Source organism: Plectrocnemia conspersa, unplaced genomic scaffold (assembly GCF_051122295.1).
Source record: "Plectrocnemia conspersa isolate PC_06_02 unplaced genomic scaffold, ASM5112229v1 ptg000005l, whole genome shotgun sequence".
Classification (NCBI taxonomy): Eukaryota; Metazoa; Arthropoda; class Insecta; order Trichoptera; family Polycentropodidae; genus Plectrocnemia; species Plectrocnemia conspersa.
The window spans coordinates 33,931,404-33,951,730 of NW_028277169.1; the positions used below are offsets into that span (position 1 = coordinate 33,931,404).

The 20,327-nt window shown below is 37.3% G+C and overlaps 1 protein-coding gene across 3 annotated transcripts; it reads left to right on the forward strand.

Moving 5' to 3' along the window:
- Positions 1–389: 389 nt before the first annotated feature.
- E(bx) (nucleosome-remodeling factor subunit NURF301 E(bx)) lies at positions 390–20,208 on the forward strand. 3 transcript variants are annotated; one of them, XM_088186613.1, is made up of 17 exons: positions 390–3,747; positions 3,902–4,184; positions 5,467–5,894; positions 5,964–6,197; positions 6,271–6,443; positions 7,633–7,827; positions 7,901–10,175; positions 11,523–12,826; positions 12,898–13,012; positions 13,826–13,977; positions 15,383–15,524; positions 15,596–15,884; positions 15,935–16,235; positions 18,878–19,134; positions 19,203–19,370; positions 19,438–19,718; positions 19,845–20,208. In XM_088186613.1, the coding sequence occupies exons 3-17, from the start codon at positions 5,606–5,608 to the stop codon at positions 20,048–20,050; spliced, it is 6,381 nt and encodes a 2,126-aa protein (XP_088042739.1). In that variant the 5' UTR covers positions 390–3,747; positions 3,902–4,184; positions 5,467–5,605; the 3' UTR covers positions 20,051–20,208. The 3 variants fall into 3 exon arrangements, with proteins under 3 accessions (XP_088042739.1, XP_088042736.1, XP_088042738.1); XM_088186610.1 differs by having other exon boundaries at positions 390–1,624; XM_088186612.1 differs by having other exon boundaries at positions 390–1,624; positions 15,953–16,235.
- The last annotated feature ends 119 nt before the right edge of the window (positions 20,209–20,327 follow it).

Here is a 20,327-nt window from a genome sequence, read left to right on the forward strand (position 1 = left end):
GAATGATGTTGTTGAGATAAACCGGTTTTAATTCATTTAGTTTGATTCATTGTTTCTCCCAGTTGCCAAAATTGCCGTGTTATCGACAAATGTCGTTGTAGTGTTTTAGGAGGGATCATTTATGTTCATTTCGAGTCGATCTACTGAAACAGTTTGAGAGGTCCCGGGTCGCCGGAGCGACAGCGCCGTCGGCGGCCGAACTCGGAACCGAAGGGGGCGCGAAGTCCCCGATCGATTTGAAAGATGGTCAATATTATTGTTATTATTTTTCAGCGCTCCGTCGAAGAGACGCCGATAGGATTTTGAAAACGGCGCTTCGTTCGCGCTCGCGAAGTTCCAAAAGGGGAGCCGCCGCGCGCCGTTTCGCACGGTAGGCGCCCGAACGAAACAGATTGAGAAGCGAACTCGAGCGCGCGAGAGGCGAACGCTTCGCCCCGCAGGCCGCGATCGAGTCCCGAGACGCCCGAGACGCGAGAATCGCCCGGACGACAGCTGACTTTGGGCCCCCGGATCCGCCGGCGGAGCCCCCGAGTCGCAGGCGAGGGGAAGAGAGAAGCGCGAGGGGAGGCAAGATGGCCGCCGTCGACCAATAGCGAAGCGCGTCGCATCGGCGCCGGGAGGGCCGGCGCTCGCGTCGCTGCGGAGACTCGCGCGTCCCTGCGGGCTCCCCCGCCCCCGCCCCCGCCCCCGCCCTCGCCCGGCCCCATGTCGGCGCAGCGCCGCGGCCGCAGGGCCAGGGCCGCGTCTTCGGCGGCGGCCGCCCGCCAAGCTCCGGCCCCGGCCCAGACTCCCTCGTCGCGATGTCGGCCCCCGCGCAGGCCGAGCCACCGCGCGGCGGCCTCCGGCGCGGGCCGCCGGGGAGACCGGAGGCCCCAGCCGGCGTCTCACTCGCGCCGGGGCTACGACCCTTCGGCCGCCGAGCCCCGCGACTCCGAGTACCACTACGGCTCCGACTTCGGCGACGAGTCCGACGAAGAGTCGGAGCCCTCCGAGAGGGTTTCGTCGTCGGACGAGGAGTCCGAGCCCGAGCCGGAGCCCTCGTCCGACTCGGACTTCTCCTTAGGTCCCGGCAGCCCGATAGAACGCCGAGCGCGTCCGCCCAGCCCCGAGCCGCCGTGGCTGCGCGAGGGCGCCGAGCCGCCCTCGCTGGAGCCCCCGCCTTCGTCCGACGACTTGCCGCTGGAGCGCCAGCTGACTGCGCGAGCCGCAGCCGTCTACGAGACCCTGCGACGCTTCAGGCACGCCGTGCGCTTGTCGCCCTTCCGCGTCGAAGACCTGTGCTCGGCTGTGGCCTGCGACGAGCAGTCCGCGCTCCTCGCCGAGGTGCACGCTGCCCTGCTGAGGTCGCTGCTGCGCGAAGAGGACGCCCAGCAGACCCACTTCGGACCCGCTGACCACAAGGACAGCGTCAACGTAGCGCTGTACTTGTTGGATGCCGCCACCTGGCCGGAGGCGCTGCGCCTCTATGTCGACAGTGACCCGTCGTTCGACCGCGACGCCCTGGCCGCGCTCGAAACTCGCGAATATCCCTTCGCCGGACCCGAGGAGCGCATCAAGGTTCTGGAGTTCCTGTGCGACCGCTTCCTCGCCACCAATCCCGTCAGAGACGACCTCACCAGCGAAGGTTAAACGCATTCACTTTCTATATTTTTATTTTTACTACTTAAATACAATTTAAACTTTATTAATTTAACCCTCGGTGACATCTGCCCATTTATATAATTGTTTTCCAGCTACAAATTCATTATTGAAAATCAAATAAAAATTACAAAACTATCTAAACTTAAATAAATGTTTGCTTCATTTTTGAGAATAACATTTTTGAACGCCAACGGTCTTGCACAACATAGCCATTATACTTATAAGTGAAACTCATTTTACAAACAAAAGTTTCTTTAAAATGCTTACTATGCTATATATGACACAAAACATCCAGACTGCACTGCTCACGGAGGAACCACAGTAATAATAAAAAAATCAATCAAGCACAAACACATACAAGCCACAACCGTAGAAGTTGCTCAAATGCATACAATCAAAACAAACGACTACGATGGCTTTTACTACACTCTTGGTGATAGATTCATTGGTGCGAGAGACTACAATGCTAAGTACACACAGTGGGGCTCCAGACGGATTCCTCAACGTGGAGAGGATGGTACTGTTCTTTCTGGAGGCTTCTTCTCAACTCAATGTCCCTGTCAAGAAGATATCAATGAGAGGGGTCAAATCTGTTATTAAAAACAACTTCAACCCAAAAAAATCTCCTGGAGATGATCTAATTACAGGAATAATCATCATATGAAGATCCAAATAAGGCGTTTAGACTTATACAGGAACATCTGAATACTATTAAAAAATGGCAACAATTCTAGAGAATCAAGGCAAACGAGCAAAAATCTGACCATGTGACAGTCCAGTTAAATAATATTATAATAGCACAAGCAGACAGTACCAAATATCTGTGGATGCACATGGACAGAAGACGCGCATGAAAGATATATAGACATATATGGATCAAATGCAAGCAATTAAGACGTGCCCTAAGAAAATGCTATTGGCTGCTAGAGAGAAACTCTCAGTTGTCAGTTGATGATAAACTGATCTTATACAAGGCCATCATAAAACCAATATGGATGTACGGGGAAATACAACTATAGGGCTCAGCTAACAACTCTAATATAGATATATTTCAAAGATATTAAAATAAAATGCATTGATAGTGGATGCCCTATGGTTTGTTCGAAATTCATATATCCTCTTGGACCTGAACATGACAATGATGAAAGAACGATTCTACAGGACAAACAAAAGTATAAAGAAAGACTGACGAACCATCCTAATCAGCTTGCAAAGGATTTAACAAAAGTGCAATATAGGAAACGCCTGAAGAGGAAAGAAATCTTATGAAGTAAAGACAAATGATTTCTACAGTTGCGAAGTGAATCGCTGATGGACGACTCATCCATCTGCCACTAAACAGACAAACAAATTGTTAAATGTTCCATATGGACACATTACAAATTTTTCATATACAAAAAAAGATGTTGAAATTTAAAAAACTTGATATGTTTTATTAGTAAATGATATGCGTTGAGAATCCTTCTAAGTAAACCCATTTCAGCCTCCTCGCCGTTTTCGACGAATTGTTCTTGCACTGACACTTCAATTCACTGAGTTATTTTCATACGAGGACAATTTAAATGAGCAATATATAAAGTAATTGTTCCATAAAACGAATTTTTTCGTGCATTACTGTTGAACAAATTAGGCGCGAATGAGTATTAGAATAGTGAACACCCCATGAATAACTCTGCAATGAATCCTTTTCTGAAGAAAAAAAGACTAGATTGTCTTCTCGATTTTACTTCATTTGTCTGATACATAGTAACATTTATTTACTGACAGTCTTTTTTATTTATTCAGTGCTCCATGATACATTAAACTATTTACACACTTAAAAGTGTATTCATATGTTTTTATGTTTGCAGGGGACCATTCCTGTAAAGTATAATCAGCATATATTTTGCTTTTTGCTCATTAACAATCAGGCCCATTTTTTTAGCAGATGACTTGAAGGCTACCGTTAGTGCCAATTATGATATTGCTATCTGCATAGGAGAAAATTTGTCATACACACTTCTAGTTATATCAATTCTGGCATCTGATCGTACAGTCTTAAGATTGATATTTGCAGAAGTTTTGGTACATTGACTAACTACTTTTATTTGGCACTAGGCTTTTATTGTAAGTTTTATCATTGTGTAATTTTTTTTATCTCGGTCACCTTTCCCTTATTCCATTAGTCTTAATTTTTCCAATATTTATAATACCATGAATATGAACAACTCCCCTACGTCGTCTATATTTTACGAAAACTAAAGCCAATTTTTCTCCACAGTTTCCATTCTTTACGATGATCACTGTCGATCGTGTCACCGACTGGGCGATCTTCTGTGCTGCGAGACGTGTCCGGCCGTATACCACTTGGAGTGCGTCGACCCTCCGCTGCTCAACGTGCCCACTGAAGATTGGCAGTGTTCGCTATGCAAGCTGCATAAGCTTTCGGGCGTCACAGATTGCGTATCCGATCTGGAGAAACGGGGCTTGCTCTGCCGGCACGAGCACCTTGGCTACGACCGGCACGGCCGAAAATATTGGTTCATATGCCGTAGGATATTTGTGTGAGTGAAATTTTTAAATGTGAATTATTGTCGAGGTTATACAATTATAAGATTTAAAAATTAAGTGAATTTCTACTTTCACTGAGATAAAGCAATTTAATATTAATTCAAATGGATATCTTTTTATTGCGTACAACAGTGATTTCGAAAGTATTTTGATTGCATATACTTATTAGAAAAAAAAATTGTACACATCCCTGAATATCAGGCGTGTACTGTGAGGTACTTTCCCTTTCGCTCGCTCGTTAAGTGATAAGAGCGAATGAGAGATAAGGGTGTGCGTTCCGCACGACATTATCTCTCACTCTCATCACTCAATACGCGAGCGAGCGAAAGAGAAAGTATCTTACTATACGCGACTGCTGAATATATACAAATTTATCTAAAAATTTGCTATGAATTCTTCTGCTAGTATCTGAATGTGTTGCAGCTGTCAATTTCTCGTTTATTTTATGTTTACGATTGTGTAATTATCACTTGGCTTAGAGGCCACTGGTGTACAACAATGGATAAGAGTCAACATTCAAAATAAAGTAAATATGTGTATTATACAGAAATAATTCAGTATTGATTATTAAATTAAGGCAACAAATTAAATGGTCAGAATATAAATCAACTGCGTTAGAATTGTATTAACAGCCTGGTCATAATTATGTTTTTCACATTCAGAACAAATATCAAATGGTTAGAAAAAAATAGTGTGAATTAAATAAATATAACATTTATGAATATAAATAGGCAATAAATTATATATTTTAGAAATGTCTTATAAAATATCTCGCTCGCACCTAAACTGTTTAGCAAGTTATGTGCGAGCAAGCGAGTGTTGGTCAGAACAGTGAACACCCCATGAATAACTCAACAAATCTATTGAAATGTATGTTGGATGCGAAGGTATTCAGAGCAACGAATGAAGCGGGAATAACGATAGCAAGCTTGGCTTGTTGTGTTGACATTTGACAATGTTGCGAGCTCAACCAAACAAGATGGCCCTAAAACACCTCGATAATGATAATAATAATAAACTACCAATTTTCAATATTATCAACTGAAAAAAAATGTTTCTGACCATATGTCAAAATAATTCTTACAATTTAATATAAATTCTGAGCATCGAATACTTCTTCTGACCGATGTATTTTGACCTTTTATTATAAATTCTGACCCGAAAAATACGAGCCTTAAATTAATATATTGAATTTCTGTCAGGATCGGATAAGCGAAAGGAATGCTAATATACAATAATACTGTTATATATGAACGACCATTATTTAATTTATAGAGAGGCCGAAGACGGGACCGTCTGGTACTATTCGTCAGTTTTGCAATTTGAAGAACTATTGAGTATACTCGACTCGAAAGTGTTGGAGAACGTTCTCTATAAAGAACTTTCGGAACACAAAGCGGAGATTTGCAGGCAGATGGAAATAACCGAAAAGATCACCGAGCAGTGCAAAGCCGGAAGAAAATCATACTTGGAAGTCGAAAACTCAATCATCTTGAAAAAAAGGCAAGAGCGAAGCGATAAGAAACCCCAAGATTTTTGCGATTCTCTCACTAATGAAAGCAACGTTGAAATGGCCGAAAACGATGCAAATCAAACTGTAGAATCACAAATCGATGAATCTGAAATTAAAGAAGAGTCCATAGTTAAAGACGAAGAAAATAGTAAAAAGATCGAAGATCGAGTTTTGGATAAGCAGTTGGAATGTATGTAATTCTTTCTATTATGTACTGATTATTAACGTAATTTTAAAATATAATTTTTAATCATTGCAGCTATGGACACTCAGAGGCTGACTCGCCTCAAGATGAACCAGATCACTTCCGGAACGCTGCTCTTTAAGTTGGGTAACGAAGGCGGCTTCAAAACTTACGTCAACCAATATACAGTCAATCCTATGGCATTGAACAAGCCTCAGAGAAACGAGGAGCGGGATAAAAAGAGGCATCTAGCCAATAAATTTTCGTTGACTTGCGCCCAAGAGTTCAAATGGATCGGGAATTCCACTGGTGAGGTTTCGGCTTTTAAATGCTGACGATAGGATTTTTGTATTATTTTTCATGATTAACCTCTGATTTGCAGCTACTAGGTCGCAATTGGTGAATTCGTTGCGTCAGACTATTCTCCATCTGGAGAATAGTATAGCTCCCGTTTTTATGCATCCAAATTGGCCTCTTTTGAGGAAGCCTTGGTTGCAAGCTGTTCACATATCTAATGTTCCTAGAGATTTCGCACGGGCTTTGGTTGTTTTGCAGGTGTGTATCTCAATTTTGTTCTTAATAAATTTAAATTACTTAATGCGCACAAAAATATATAAATACAAATTTTTTCTTCCTTGTTTTAATTTATATAAAAAAAATATATTCTTGAAAAAAAGTAATAAAAATAGTAACTGGTCGATTTTATACCTACCAGTGCCGCGCTTGCACACATGTGAAAGTTGTGTTAACACTCGAGTGACATCTTTTTTCGCAGTGTGAAATGTTCCGACCAAAGCGTTGGGTCAGAACAGTGAACACCCTATGAATAACTCTGCAACGAATCTACTAAAAAATGTTATTTATAATTGTATACAAATAAATAAAATGTAGTAACAAATGTATAAATTTAAACCCGATAATAGAAAAGTATCGAAAAATTAACTTTTTAATTATTTTATTTAAACCAAATTTTGATACTTTCGTTTATTATCATGGCACCACGCTCAAATTTGACAGTTGAGAAACATGTACATGCTGTTCAAACCCAAACCTAACATAAACAAAATAACCATTATACCGTTATTATATTCAGTTAGGTTCGGGTTTGAACACCAAATAGACCTTTCGCAACTGTTACATTTGAATGTAGTGCTGTAATAATTATTTAGCATTTTTTTATGTTATTTATATTTAGTTTCAAAATACTCAGTTTCTGTGTACATATTTTTTTAAACTAGAAATAATACAAAGTAGAATAAAACAAATTTATGATTTTAATTTTGATCTTATGCGACTACTAATGAAATGATTTAAAAAAATACACCAATAGAAGTCAAAACATTTGATAAAGATTTGTTTTTTAATTCCTCTAAATTCAAAAGTTATCATATTTTTTTGGCGAAAAAAGACCTGTCATTTGAGTGATACGACTCGCGCATACACAGAATTGCTTCAGTGTGTGCAAGTGCGGTGGTGGCCGGTATAAAATCGACCAGTACCTAAAAATATATTTAGAAATATTTTTTATATAAAATGTCTTCTCTTCCCTGCCGCTATTTGACACATGTTATCAAGGTCAATGTTGCTCACAAAGCAAAAATGCAATGATTATTGTAACAATCATGGTGTAAAAAATTTAATGCTTAATTCGATGAAATATATTGTCATGTGCAGGAAGCGGTTTTAGATGTTTTATTTATGCAGCTATCTAATTGATCGAATTTAACTTTACTTGTTATTTTAGGCATGTATTAAAAATGTAGTCTTCGTACAAGTTTGGCATGAACAATTGGGTCATGTTAGATTTCAAAGAATCACTGCAGCAGAACGAGAAGAGAGAAAAAAATTGGACAAGAGAGAAAAGAAAGAAAAGGAGGAGGAGGAAGAGAAGAACAAAGTATCATTTTTTGTTAAATATCCCATACCGTCGAAACATCAAGTGAGTATAAAATATGCTTTAATTTAGTATTGCGGTCTATGTATTTAATATAACTATATTTTCATTTTATTAGATATGGAAGCAAAAAGGCGAAGAGTACCGCATTCACGCACAATGGGGTTGGCTTTGGCATTCGGCTACTAGAAAATTTAGAAATATTCCCAATTATCGACCAGGTTTGAGCGCAGGTCCTCAAAAATACGCCGTTCAGGTGAATTTGAACGATTCCAATAAGATCATTCAAGTGGAGCCGAAAACTTATGAATTTCTGTGTAATAAACATCGCAATTCGGATATTTCTGATCAAGTGCCTCAAGACGTCAAAGACTTAAAACTGATCCAGCAGCCTCGCATGTTTAGCGAGATAGACATAGAAAAGGTGCTCTCTTCGTCGGCTCGGATATTCTATCCTAAGATTGCCAAAAAGTCACGTTTAGACGATCTACTCGCTAGGCGCGTCCATTTGAAACTGTTAGAAGAGCGAAGGTTCGATCAGAATGTATTTTTACAAAAGGATGAATCGACCGTTAAAGAAGAAGAAGAGCAGAATGTCGACGTGGAGAATGATGAGTGCGAAACTGAAAATGGGCTATTGCCAAAGAACACCGAGAAGGAAGACATGGCTATTATGACAAAAGAGATTCAAACTCTTAGGCAACGTTACGCGGAAGCCATGCAGCTAGCGAGAGGATATAAATGTTACAACAGAGACTGCAACGCGAGCGCTGCTACTTTATCTCAAGGTCTCGTCTTCACGGCCAACTGTTATTCGCCTTTATGCGTACGCAAAGCTAATCTCCGGAAAGAATTGCTGCTTTTGCTCAACAAAGTCAGAAACTCAAACATGAACGTCTTCAACAACACTAAAGATCCTTTAAAATCGCTCTTACACCAACAACTCACCGTTAAGATTGAAAAGGATCCGACTGAATACACCAATAGTATCATTAAAGATCTGATTTCGGCGGTGGCGTCCGCTCAGAAATACGACGAAAAGTGCATTAACTCCTTTGTCAGAATACACGAAAGCGTGAATGTCGAATTAGATATTAAACCGAAGATTGAACCGTTCGATGATGACAGACCTGAAAATGTTCTCGACGAGACAGTCATACCGGCCGTCGGTAACGAGATGGAATTAGATCAAGGCTTTTCCACCGAAGATAACATCGACGTGGAAACCGATAAAGTTATCGATAATTCAGAGAGTGAACGGAAATGTAAAAAGGAGAGAAAGTACAGAGATGTCAGTATTGTCAAATCGGAAGAATACGACGGAGACAGACCGCCTATACCTAAATTACGCATATCGACCAGGAGTCGACCGAAAGGTAATTCTAGCGACACCGAAGTTACCACGAAAGTGCCGTATAAACCGACGTACATGGCACCGTTCAACCGTAGAGTGTACTCTAGTAGAAATATCATTAAAAGAGAAGGTAAATCTGTTAAGGAATTGGGACCGGACGGAAGCCCTAAAGTTTATTCAGCCACGCTAGCAGCGGGTAAAGTTTACCTGAAGAAGATCATACCGTTGGATAAGAACAAAAAGAAACGCATTCCAGTAAAATATCCCCTTTGTTCTACTTTCCACACCAAGAGTAAAGCCAAAAGCATAATGGTATTGCCAGCTCACGAGCTGCGCAAACTCGGCAGACATGCCGGACGATTCCAAGTTATGGGCTTTAATCATAATTCCAAACCGAATCCTTGCGTTTGGCCGTATCCATGCTCTAGACCGCTCTTCAAGACGTGCTGGTTGTACCGCACCATCAATTTATCGTCCTTGGCCGCCGTAGCTCTCCAGATAAGAATCTTATGGACTTGCATTCGATGGGACGATATGGCCACCAAGCCGTCCAACAGTGACGGCAAAAATCAAATCACCACTGAGACCGAAATCATAACATCCGAGATGCTCAAGCACCGCCACATCGGACAGTTCTTGGATAAAACTCAGTATCTAAGGCGGAAGGTCGTCATACCTTTGGAAGTACCCAAAACCGTTCGAGAGGTGACTTCGATACGAAGCGGTCTTCGGAAACGAAAGAGAGCCGAATCTCCTCAGAGCACCGAGCCTCAAGTCACCGAAGAATGGGTCGATGAAGATAAGTTAGAGTTGTGGGAGATTAGACAATACGGAGAGAGAGTAGAGAGAGCAGTTCCCGTCACGAGAACGACTACAGGAAAACTACCTCCATCTAGAATCACTCAAGAGTCTAGAGAGAATTCTCCGGTCAACAGCGTGACAAAGATCTCGGCTCAAGAGATCAAGGAAAAGATGGAACAGCAGTTGAGGATGCAGAGGGCCGCCCACCAGCAGAAGCGGGCGTTGGAATTATCTCAAGGTATATTATATATTTTCTATTTATTTCTATGAAGGTAATCTGATCTTAAGAACTAGTGAGCGAGTATATGTATATAACCAATGTATTTTTTTTATCTTTGAAGCCAAACAAAAAACTGAGGAATCCAAAGGTATGAATTATTAAATGAATTTCGTCTCATGCGGAAAGAAATTATATGCATTTTTAATAAGATTTAATTTAAAAGACTTTGTATCAGTATATAATTTTCAGCGTTGCAGTATTCTAATAATTTTATGAATTCGTTGTTCAAAATTTATTTTATAGAAATGATTATTTAAGTTGGCACAAAATCAATATTAACACTTAATCTGCGGGTTTTTTTTATAATTAATTATTATTATTTATACACTTCGTTAACACATTGAATACTGTGTGCACACATTTGTGCGTTTCGTAATTTCAACTTCATATAACAAAATTAAAAGTGAAACTGCGTATTTACTGGAACATATTCATTTAGCGCTTTAACCAAAGTTGTTGCTAATATTATATTAACTAAAAGAGTAATCTGAAATTCCAGAGGCTCAAAATTTGGGTAAAAAAAATCGTTTCAAGAGTGCTCGCAGATTTTTTTATGAATATACCCCACATATATATTTGTTAAAATGAAATCAGTTACCATAAAACTGAATCACATACCAATAAAATAAAAATGTATTTAAATAATTTTCAACACGATTTTCGCACGGCAACCAACCGTGCAACTTAGATATTTGCACAATGTAACAGATAAACAGATTTTTTTTCAATTGCTAACAAATATCATACAATGAAAAATGCACACTCGTCTACATTCGTAAAAAATGATTATATTATTATTTATACATATATATTTTAACACTAATGAAATTTTAAATTTAATGTTTGTGTGATGTGTACTCACTGTTTTTATAAAATACGATTAAATGTTAATAAAAAAAACTGGCAACTGACTGACATACCTAGAAGCGATGAATTCACTAAAAAATAATATTGCTAAATTACAGCACGTTCATTAGGTTCTCTAAAAATATGCCACCTAAAAACATATTTACCAACATCGGCCAATGCATTTGTATCGGTAAAAAGTGATCCAAAGAAAATATTTGTCAATATCAATCAATGCGTTATTCATATCTCAAAAAATGTCTCATTGGTCAATTTTGGGTAAAAAAGGAGGATACCAGAGAAAATTTACTTTTGTAATATACGTAGTTTCGATAGAATTTAGATTTCGACAACTATTCGAAGTGACTCGAAATGGACAAACATTATTATTTGAATAAAAAAGTATTATTACTTATTCTTGATGTGTTTTTAAAAACTGTTATTTTTCCCCTATTGCAGGAGTATCGACTCCAGTCAGCAACAAAGCCGTCATAGGTACCAAGAGGGTGTTTATGACCAAGAGTGCCGACGGAACGACCAAACTAGTCACTCAACCACCACTTACACCTATACAATCGGCTACTGCTCAATCCGCCGCCAAAACTACACCGGTCCAAGCATCCAGAGACGGTCCGCAAAAAGTACAAATTATCAGAGGTCCCGATGGCAAAATAACAGTCAGAGGTTTGATCGCTGGACAGCAATTGATACAGATGCCCGACGGTAAACTTCATGTTATAGCCTCAGGTCAGCAAGGAAATATACCGTCAGGTGGCACAGTGATCGCCACTGGAAGTACTGTACCTACTCCAAAAATAACTGTAACTTCAGCTATCAGACCGCATACTAAAATCACTCAATCGGTATCCTCCACCTCGGTCAAGACTTCGACCGTCGTTAGCTCTCCTACTACTTCCTTGCAAACGACTTCTCTCAATAAAGTCATCATCAAACAACAGTCGACATTGAAACCTATTATTACTTCAGATAAACAAGTACAGTTGACGCCCAATCAACGCATCATAACCCAAACGAGCGGCCAACAAATCATAATGCAAGGAAATCAACAGTTATTAGTTCAATCTCCACAGCAGATGATCATCCAAGGACAGCCTAAGCTAAACAACACTCCAATGGTACAAGTCTCGCAGGGTACTGTTTTACAAAACTCGAGACCTATACAAACGGTCGTCGTTCAAGGAAATTCGACTCAATTAGTACAAGGACAGTTGATCCAAGGCGGACAGTTGATACAAAACCAACAGATCGTTCGCCCTGTCCAAATCCAACAGCAGTTGATACCGGCCGTCCAATCGCCGCAGCCCGTCAACAGAATGGTTGCGCCGACTCAACACATAGTCGTGAGCAATCCGCTCTTAGCGCAACAGATGGCTGCTGGAAAACTGCAACTTGCGTCTATACACGGCCAGCAAGTATTGGTGCGGCCGGTCGGCAATAATCAAGTTGTGATTGTGGCGCAAGTAACCCCTTCGACCCAACTAGCTGCAAACGCTCAGAGCCAAGAGTCGAACCCTCAGAATCAAGTAGTGCAAAATATCAACACTCAAGTGTCCAACCTTCAAGGGGTGGTAGCGCCTCAACAAAATCAAATATCGCCTCTGAAGCAGGGCAGTCCGATTCAAGCGCCGCCTCCGCCTTCTGCCACCCAACCGACTACTCCGCTCACCGAAGATCAACTCACTGAACAGCGTCTCTTGGCGGGTCAACCACCGGGTACTGTCATCAGAACGGTGACGGCACAGGTTTGATTTTTTGATTTTTTCTATTCTATCTATGTGTGGATGTGGGTTTTGATCGGTTTTGTGTATCGCAGGTGGTGAATTTAGAAGGGGGTGCTCGGATTGTTCTTCAGGGTCTACAGGGCAATACGCTCACACAGCAACAGTTGCAGCTGGTGCAGGCGCAAGTTAAAGCGCAACTTTTGAAAGGTGATTTTTTAAAGTATTTTTGCACTAAACCTGTGTGCTCAATTTCGATGAGAAGTTTGTACTTTCTGACCACAACTAGTCGCCTCAAATTGTTAAATGATAAGACGAATCATAATTTTTTACCGTTAATCAGGGGTAAGCAACTTGCGGCTGATTTAATTTTTTTCTACGGCCCAGTTGTAATTTAATTAAATAATAATTTTTTGTATAAATATAAAGGTAATATAGGGTTTTAGCGTCCTTTATTATTATACTGGTTTAGTTGGCATTACTGCACAACTCACACACACATTCATTCGTAGTTGGATGTTTAACCCACATCGACCCGTGACTTTTTTACTATAGCTTTTAAATCCAACTTTTATTGTTGGTAATTATCTTTAAAAGTTACAATGAAATTTTTGAATATATCTATTTCGATAATTATTTCTGTACTTTTTTTTACTTTGTGACTATTTTTCTCGAGCAGCAGTAATCAGTCATATTTATTACTCAAAAAATTTGGCGTTGATAAAATTAACACCACTTGTTGAAAGTTATGAATAATATAGTTTTTTTTTATAAAATCCAATAAAAATGAATGATTTTAAACAATAAATAACATTAAAATGCCACTGATGTATTGCATATAAAATGGGTTCTGGGTTCTGTAGAAATTCAACTCAATAGAGTCGGCATCCGATTGCAAAGGGTTAATTAATTTGTTATGTGCTAAAAATGTTGTATTTTTTCTGAGACAAAAAAGATGGAAAGTTGTCTTACAGAATAATTAAAAAAAGTTCATATGTGATGATAATGCATTTTTTGTCACAGCCCAAGAACAGACTGGCAAACAAGGAGTACTCGGACCCACCAAAATATATCTGGCCGTTCAGCCAAATACGGCGACGGTTAACCAAAACAGTATTGTGACACCTTCGCCGCTCGCCACCGGTGTGCGCGCGATACAACAACAAATGTCTCAGGTATTGCTTTACTACTATTGAACACCTAGTTGAAAATTGGAACTCTTTCGCTTTGCTACAGAGCGTAAATATATATCATACTTATATAATCAGATAGACATAAATTAGCTAAACTGTAATCATTCCGAGGCTTCTAGAGTTATATTTATTTTGACGAGCCTACGTAATACTGCGAAAGAGTTTTAACTAAATTAAAAAATGTTTTAGTGTAATATGAAGCAATTCAATTATGTGATAAGGAAACCAAAACTTAGTATAAATATTAGCGATCGAATATATTATGAATCATACATAAATACAATATTATCATAACTGTTTTTTTTATAAGTAGCATAATATAGGTTTTCATTTTTTAAAGGCTTTTATTGCGTTTTACTCAATTTAAAACAATTAAGTGAAAATTTGACAAATTACTAGTCAGTTTGATTGTTTTTTTATTTGCTTAATCTTTCTTTATATAGAGTTGATCATATATATATATATACGTATATATACCGACTGAGAAGTTGATCAAAATTCAAGTATTCTTAATAGTTGTAATAGTGTTTTTTAATAAAAAAAGTCTGAAATATTGTGCATTTATTGTGAATTGTGAAATGAATGTCAACGAAAGAACAATATTACACATTCTAAATTTTCATAATAATTTTTTTATGTAATTATTACTTAAAGAAATGCTGTTATTGTTTGTCTCATATTTTTTTAAGATATTTAACTATTAGATTGTGTGATTACGTTCTTACGTGAATTACTATTAAGATGTAATAGTTTAAAACTATACTTTTTAATTATTATTTTTTCATTATTCCTATTAAATTATTGTGATGTATCTATTTCTTTGGATTCTAAAAATATGTTAACGAATTTTAAAAGCATATTTGTTGTTAACTGAAACGCTTCATTGGACGTAAAACTTTTTAAAATGTTGAAGATGACGCGTTTCAAATTATATGTTATTATAAATGTGTTATATGTTCATTTTGACATCTATAAAATATTTATTACGGTTCTCTTTTATTTTATTATTTTGATGTGAATGTTGTGTTATGGAATATGCCATTTGTGTATTGTTAAGTAAAATGTAGAACAATTTTTTTTGGACTTCGACATAACTAGCCATTCATGATTATATAATTATTTCATATAATAAATATTTTTATATAACAATACATGTATGGCGTTTCATTGCAAGTAACCTGATTGTTTTTAGTATGATTTATTTTTGTCTTCACTATATATTAATATTCATTCTTTTATGTTTTAATCTGACCTTATGTTATGTTCCTTCCTGTTTTTCTATAATAATCAAAAATCATACTGTTAGGTCGTAGACGTTAATATTTAATTGATAAAAATCTCACTGGACTTACTAACCGAATTATAATTTTTCTTTTTTGTTCCTTAGAATAATTTAAATAAAGCAAAAACACCGACCGTTAACGGTCAGGATTCCAACGAAACCAATTCTAATAGTTTATTGGATCCCGATGCCACTCCGACGTCCTCTTCGAATAAATTCGTTCTCACGCCAGATTACATACAGCAGAGTAAGTATTTCGAAGAATGCGTTAAATTATGAGCGGATCCGAGATGTAAAAGTGCAATGTTTAACTTGCAGCGATTAAGAACGCCCTAAAACAAGAAAACCTTAATCCTGAAATAGAAGAAAAGCTATTACAATTGCAAAAGTATCAAGAGAGGCAGATGAAACCGGAGACTAACAACGGACCGAGCCATGAAATCTCTCGAGAAGCGAGAGACGTCCGGACTCTGTCCAACTCTTCGTCTGGATTAGGTTTGTCGTCGTCCAGGCGCCGTCCTACGTCTGGCCGAAACACCGACGACGAGGAATGGGTGGAGAGCACGCCGAGGAAGCGCAACAGGCCGTCGACCGCGCACCACGAGAGGTGAGATCACAGCGCTTATTTCGAGGGACCCGTTATCACGCGTTCATCAGCGATGTTTCTTTATTCAGGAACGAGACGATAGACGAGTCGCAGAGGACTCCGAGCATTGTCAATAGACCGTCAAGGCCGATGCGGGTGGTGATACAGCAGCCTCAGATTCAAAACACCACCACCGTCCATACCCAGTCTCCGTATGTGAATCAACCGCCGTCGCCGGTCGATGAACGCCGAAGGGCTGCTCATCATTCTTCTAAACTGCCTCTTCTGCTGTTCCGGCAGAAAGAGCTTTTGAAGAAAGACATCATCAAGAAGAGGAGCTTGTTAGAAAAAGAGCTCGGAATTGAGATTCAAGTAGGTTTATGATTGTAATTGCAAAAGTATAGAATTTTTAATTTTTGCTACAAAGATGTTAACCATTAAATATGTAAAATTTACTTTTTCGGCGAAAATTAGATTTGAGTCTTGATGTAAAAACATCAAGTGTAAAAAAGATATGAGGGTGCAGCCTCCAGGGTTCTTAATTATTCGTAGTTTTCAACTATTTGAATATTGACTAAAAAATGGAATAAGTATTCGATTACATTCTTATTTTTTTTCTCCGTTTTTACCGATATTTTTTTATTAAACAAAAAATAAAATAATATTTAATTAAAAAATAATTATTGGGTAATAATAATTATTTTAATTAATCATTAATTACTTTCATAATTGTTTAACTTTTTGAATTTTATAAAATATACTGTCGAATTACTAATCAGTAGAGGCTAGTTTTCAATTATTCGTAGTTTTCAACTTTTAGAATATTGAATGAAAAATGGATGAAGTATTTGAATATATTCGTAATTTTTTTCTTAGTTTTACTGATAATAATTTATTTAATCAATTAGTGCAAAAAATCAATTAATTGCCTGTAAAATAATTATTGATTAATAGTAATTATTTTAATTAATCGTTAATTACCTTCATAATCTTCATAAACTTTTTAAATTATATAAAATATCCACAACACAATTCTGTGTGAACTACTGTGAGAACGTCGAATGGAAAATCCCTCATTTATTATTTTACATACTCTTTGGTCAAGATGTCATTTCGGCTTTTCCCAGGGTGAAGCAAAATTTACATATAAAATTACTACCCTTCTTCATGTTAAAAATTGTCGCATTTTTTTATTGCTTAGATTCTATATTCCCAATGTTGCTGCTACATTTAAAAAAAATGGACTGCAGACGAAATTTTTTTTAGTTAAATCAAAGATGTTTTAATTGAACATTAGATTTTTTACAGATAATTCTGTGATTTAAATTTTTCAAAGAAAATTCTTGCATTTTCAGTGTATGTTGTTTACATGAAATAATGAGATGCAGTGAATTTTATTTTAATTCAAATACGAATTATTTTGAGAAGTGTCATTATTTTATTTCAAAAACTTCCTGAATACTGTTTCATATATGACGAGTAAAAATATACTATGCTTCAAAGTTTTAATTAATAACAAAAATTAAAAAAAATGTCAAATGATATTCGTCATAGATTGAATAAAATAAGCAAAATTGATGAAACATTTTAAATACATAATTTTATCGAATTTATTGCACATATATACAATAGCTAATAATGTTCGGAACGAATTTGCTATACATAAATATTGGATCCATATCGGCGATTGTTTTGTGCAGATTTGCATATAAATTTAATAACTAGAAATAAATTAACCACGATCGAAAATATTTTGTTTTATTCAACGAATGAATTCTATGTATTTCGGTCATAGTAGAAACAATATTTAAAAAAAAATTAACCTCGTATTTCGAGGGATAAGTGTAGTATGGTTCTCCTTTTAGGGTAATCAATGATATTTTTGCTTTGTGATCCCGGAGACGATTACCCTAGTTATTTTGTTTGTTGTGGTATAAGTGGATTATGCAAATCTTTTAACGATTTGTTAGAAAATCTGTTTAAATTTATGTGATCTTCTTGAACGAAAAAAGAGATTTAACAAATCGTTAAACGATCTGTTGCTTCATTTGCAAGAAGAATTTTTTGATCTTATCAAATCTTCTAACAAATTGTACCGGAATGCTTTCCACTCGTATTAAAAAAAAGGAACAAAGTTCCGATGCGTTCCAGCCTTACTACACTTCTGTTGATCAGCTTTTTCTCTTTTTCCTGGAAGCGGTTCTTATCTGTTTTCTGGAAATGACTTGGCATGACACACGATTGCCAAAGCCGATATAAATAATTTTTTAAGGCAAAATCTATTATATAATATATTATAATTCATCTTAAATATTATTTTCTTAACACATGACTGATTTCGCCACTTGATGTGCAAAAACGGACTGTATCGCGAGAACTTTGCGTAACACAGAGATATAACAAAAAATATGATAATTTTTTAATTAAAAAGGATTAAAATCCGAATAAAATATGGTTAGAACATTAAGGGGCACGAACTATGTAAATTATCATATATAAAATTATAAATCAGTTTTTCATGGGTTACAATTTTAATGTTTATGGCTTTGTCGCCCTTTAAGAATAATTTACGATCTAATTATACTATTCTAAAAATAATTATGCATTGAAATATATTTTTTTCTTAAAGTATAAGCATTGATAATGCTTTAATTTTTGCGGGTAGATATTATCAAACCCATCGTTAAACATCAGAAGTCGTAAAAGGAAGTCACTACCTGCCCCGTGGATTACCAGCAGCGGACAAAGCGGGTAGAAATCACTCGACTCGTTGGTAGTGTTAATATTTTTTATTATAAAACAAAAATTTCCTGTTGGAATCGGCGTATAATTTTATATATGAATTGAGTTATCTTATCTTTGTGGCAAAATACTTGTAAAAATTCTTGTTCTTTTGAATAACCATACTTTTGACATATAAAAATATTAGCATCAGCTCAAAATACATTTTATAGTAGAGTAAAGTTAATTCTTTTCTGCAGGCATCGATTCATGTTATTGTAAAATTATTGTAGAAGGAACTTTCGGCCGAATTAGCCATGAGGACCAAAGCCGAGCGGAATAAGCAGGAAGAAGTACGAGTAGCAAACACTCCTACCATTGGCATCATCGGTGGCGGTGGAAATAATTCTAGACAAAGATCTAGGCACCAGAGCGGCGGAAGCAACAGGCAACTCGTTCCCAATCCTAACACACCGTCTTCTAATAAATCGAAATCGCGCAAAAAGGAAAAATTGCTCTGCGTGTGCCAAACTCCTTACGACGAGACAAAGTATGCTTTTATTTTTAATGTGGCTTCCCTCAATCGCCTTTTGCTAAAAAAAATTATTTACTAAATAGGTTCTATGTCGGATGCGAACATTGCAATAACTGGTTCCACGGTGATTGCGTGGGCATATCCGAAGAGTCAAGCAAGACCCTCAATGAGTTTGTTTGCGCCGAATGCAAACACGCCCGAGATACCCAAGTCTTGTATTGTCTCTGCCGGCAGCCTTATGATAATTCTCAGTGAGTCGCCCTAATCTAATACAATTCAAAAGCGTCGAGTGTTATTAATAATGCTATTTTTTTACAGATTCTACATATGCTGTGATAGATGCCAGGATTGGTTCCACGGCCGCTGCGTCGGAATATTGCAATCCGAAGCTGACAATATCGACGAGTATATCTGTCCCAATTGCCAGAAGAACAACTCGGTCAATTTTGCCAATATGAAGGAGCTGTCGACAAAGGACTTTGAGAATCTCAGGAAGTTGATAAAGCAAATCCAGATGCATAAGAGTGCATGGCCGTTTATGGATCCCGTGGATCCGAAGGAGGCCCCTATGTATTATAAAGTCATCAAAGAACCAATGGGTGAGTTTCAACAAATAAATTTACTTAAATGACTGTTCTAAAGCGTTTTATAAAAATGATATCTAATTAACGGGACCTTATATTCTGTTTTTGTAGTTGTTTTATATCGCCCATTTTTAATTTCAGATTTAAAAGTGATAGAGAAGAAAATCAACGAAGAAAGTTATAATATGTTGAGCGAATTTATAGGCGACATGACAAAAATATTTGATAATTGTAGATATTTCAATCCTAAAGATTCGCAGTTTTACAGATGTGCGGAAAACTTGGAAGCGTTTTTTGTGCAGAAGATTAAATTTTTCCGTGAAAAACTCTTTGAAGCCAATCAGTGATAAGAATAATATAAGCTAGCAATAGTTGTACAATCGGAGTTGTTTTATATAATTTTTTTACATATAGTGATATCCGCCATTATGTTAAAACAATATGTATATTATATAATTGTTAATATTTAAGTATAATATAATACAAAATAGAGTACTTTGTATAGTATATAGTAAGTATTTTTATTTATGATTGTAATATATACTTTAAACTGTGGATTTATTTTGCTCATCGACATTAAATAATTTGCAGTTAACCTTTTATTACCGGAGGCCTTAATACATA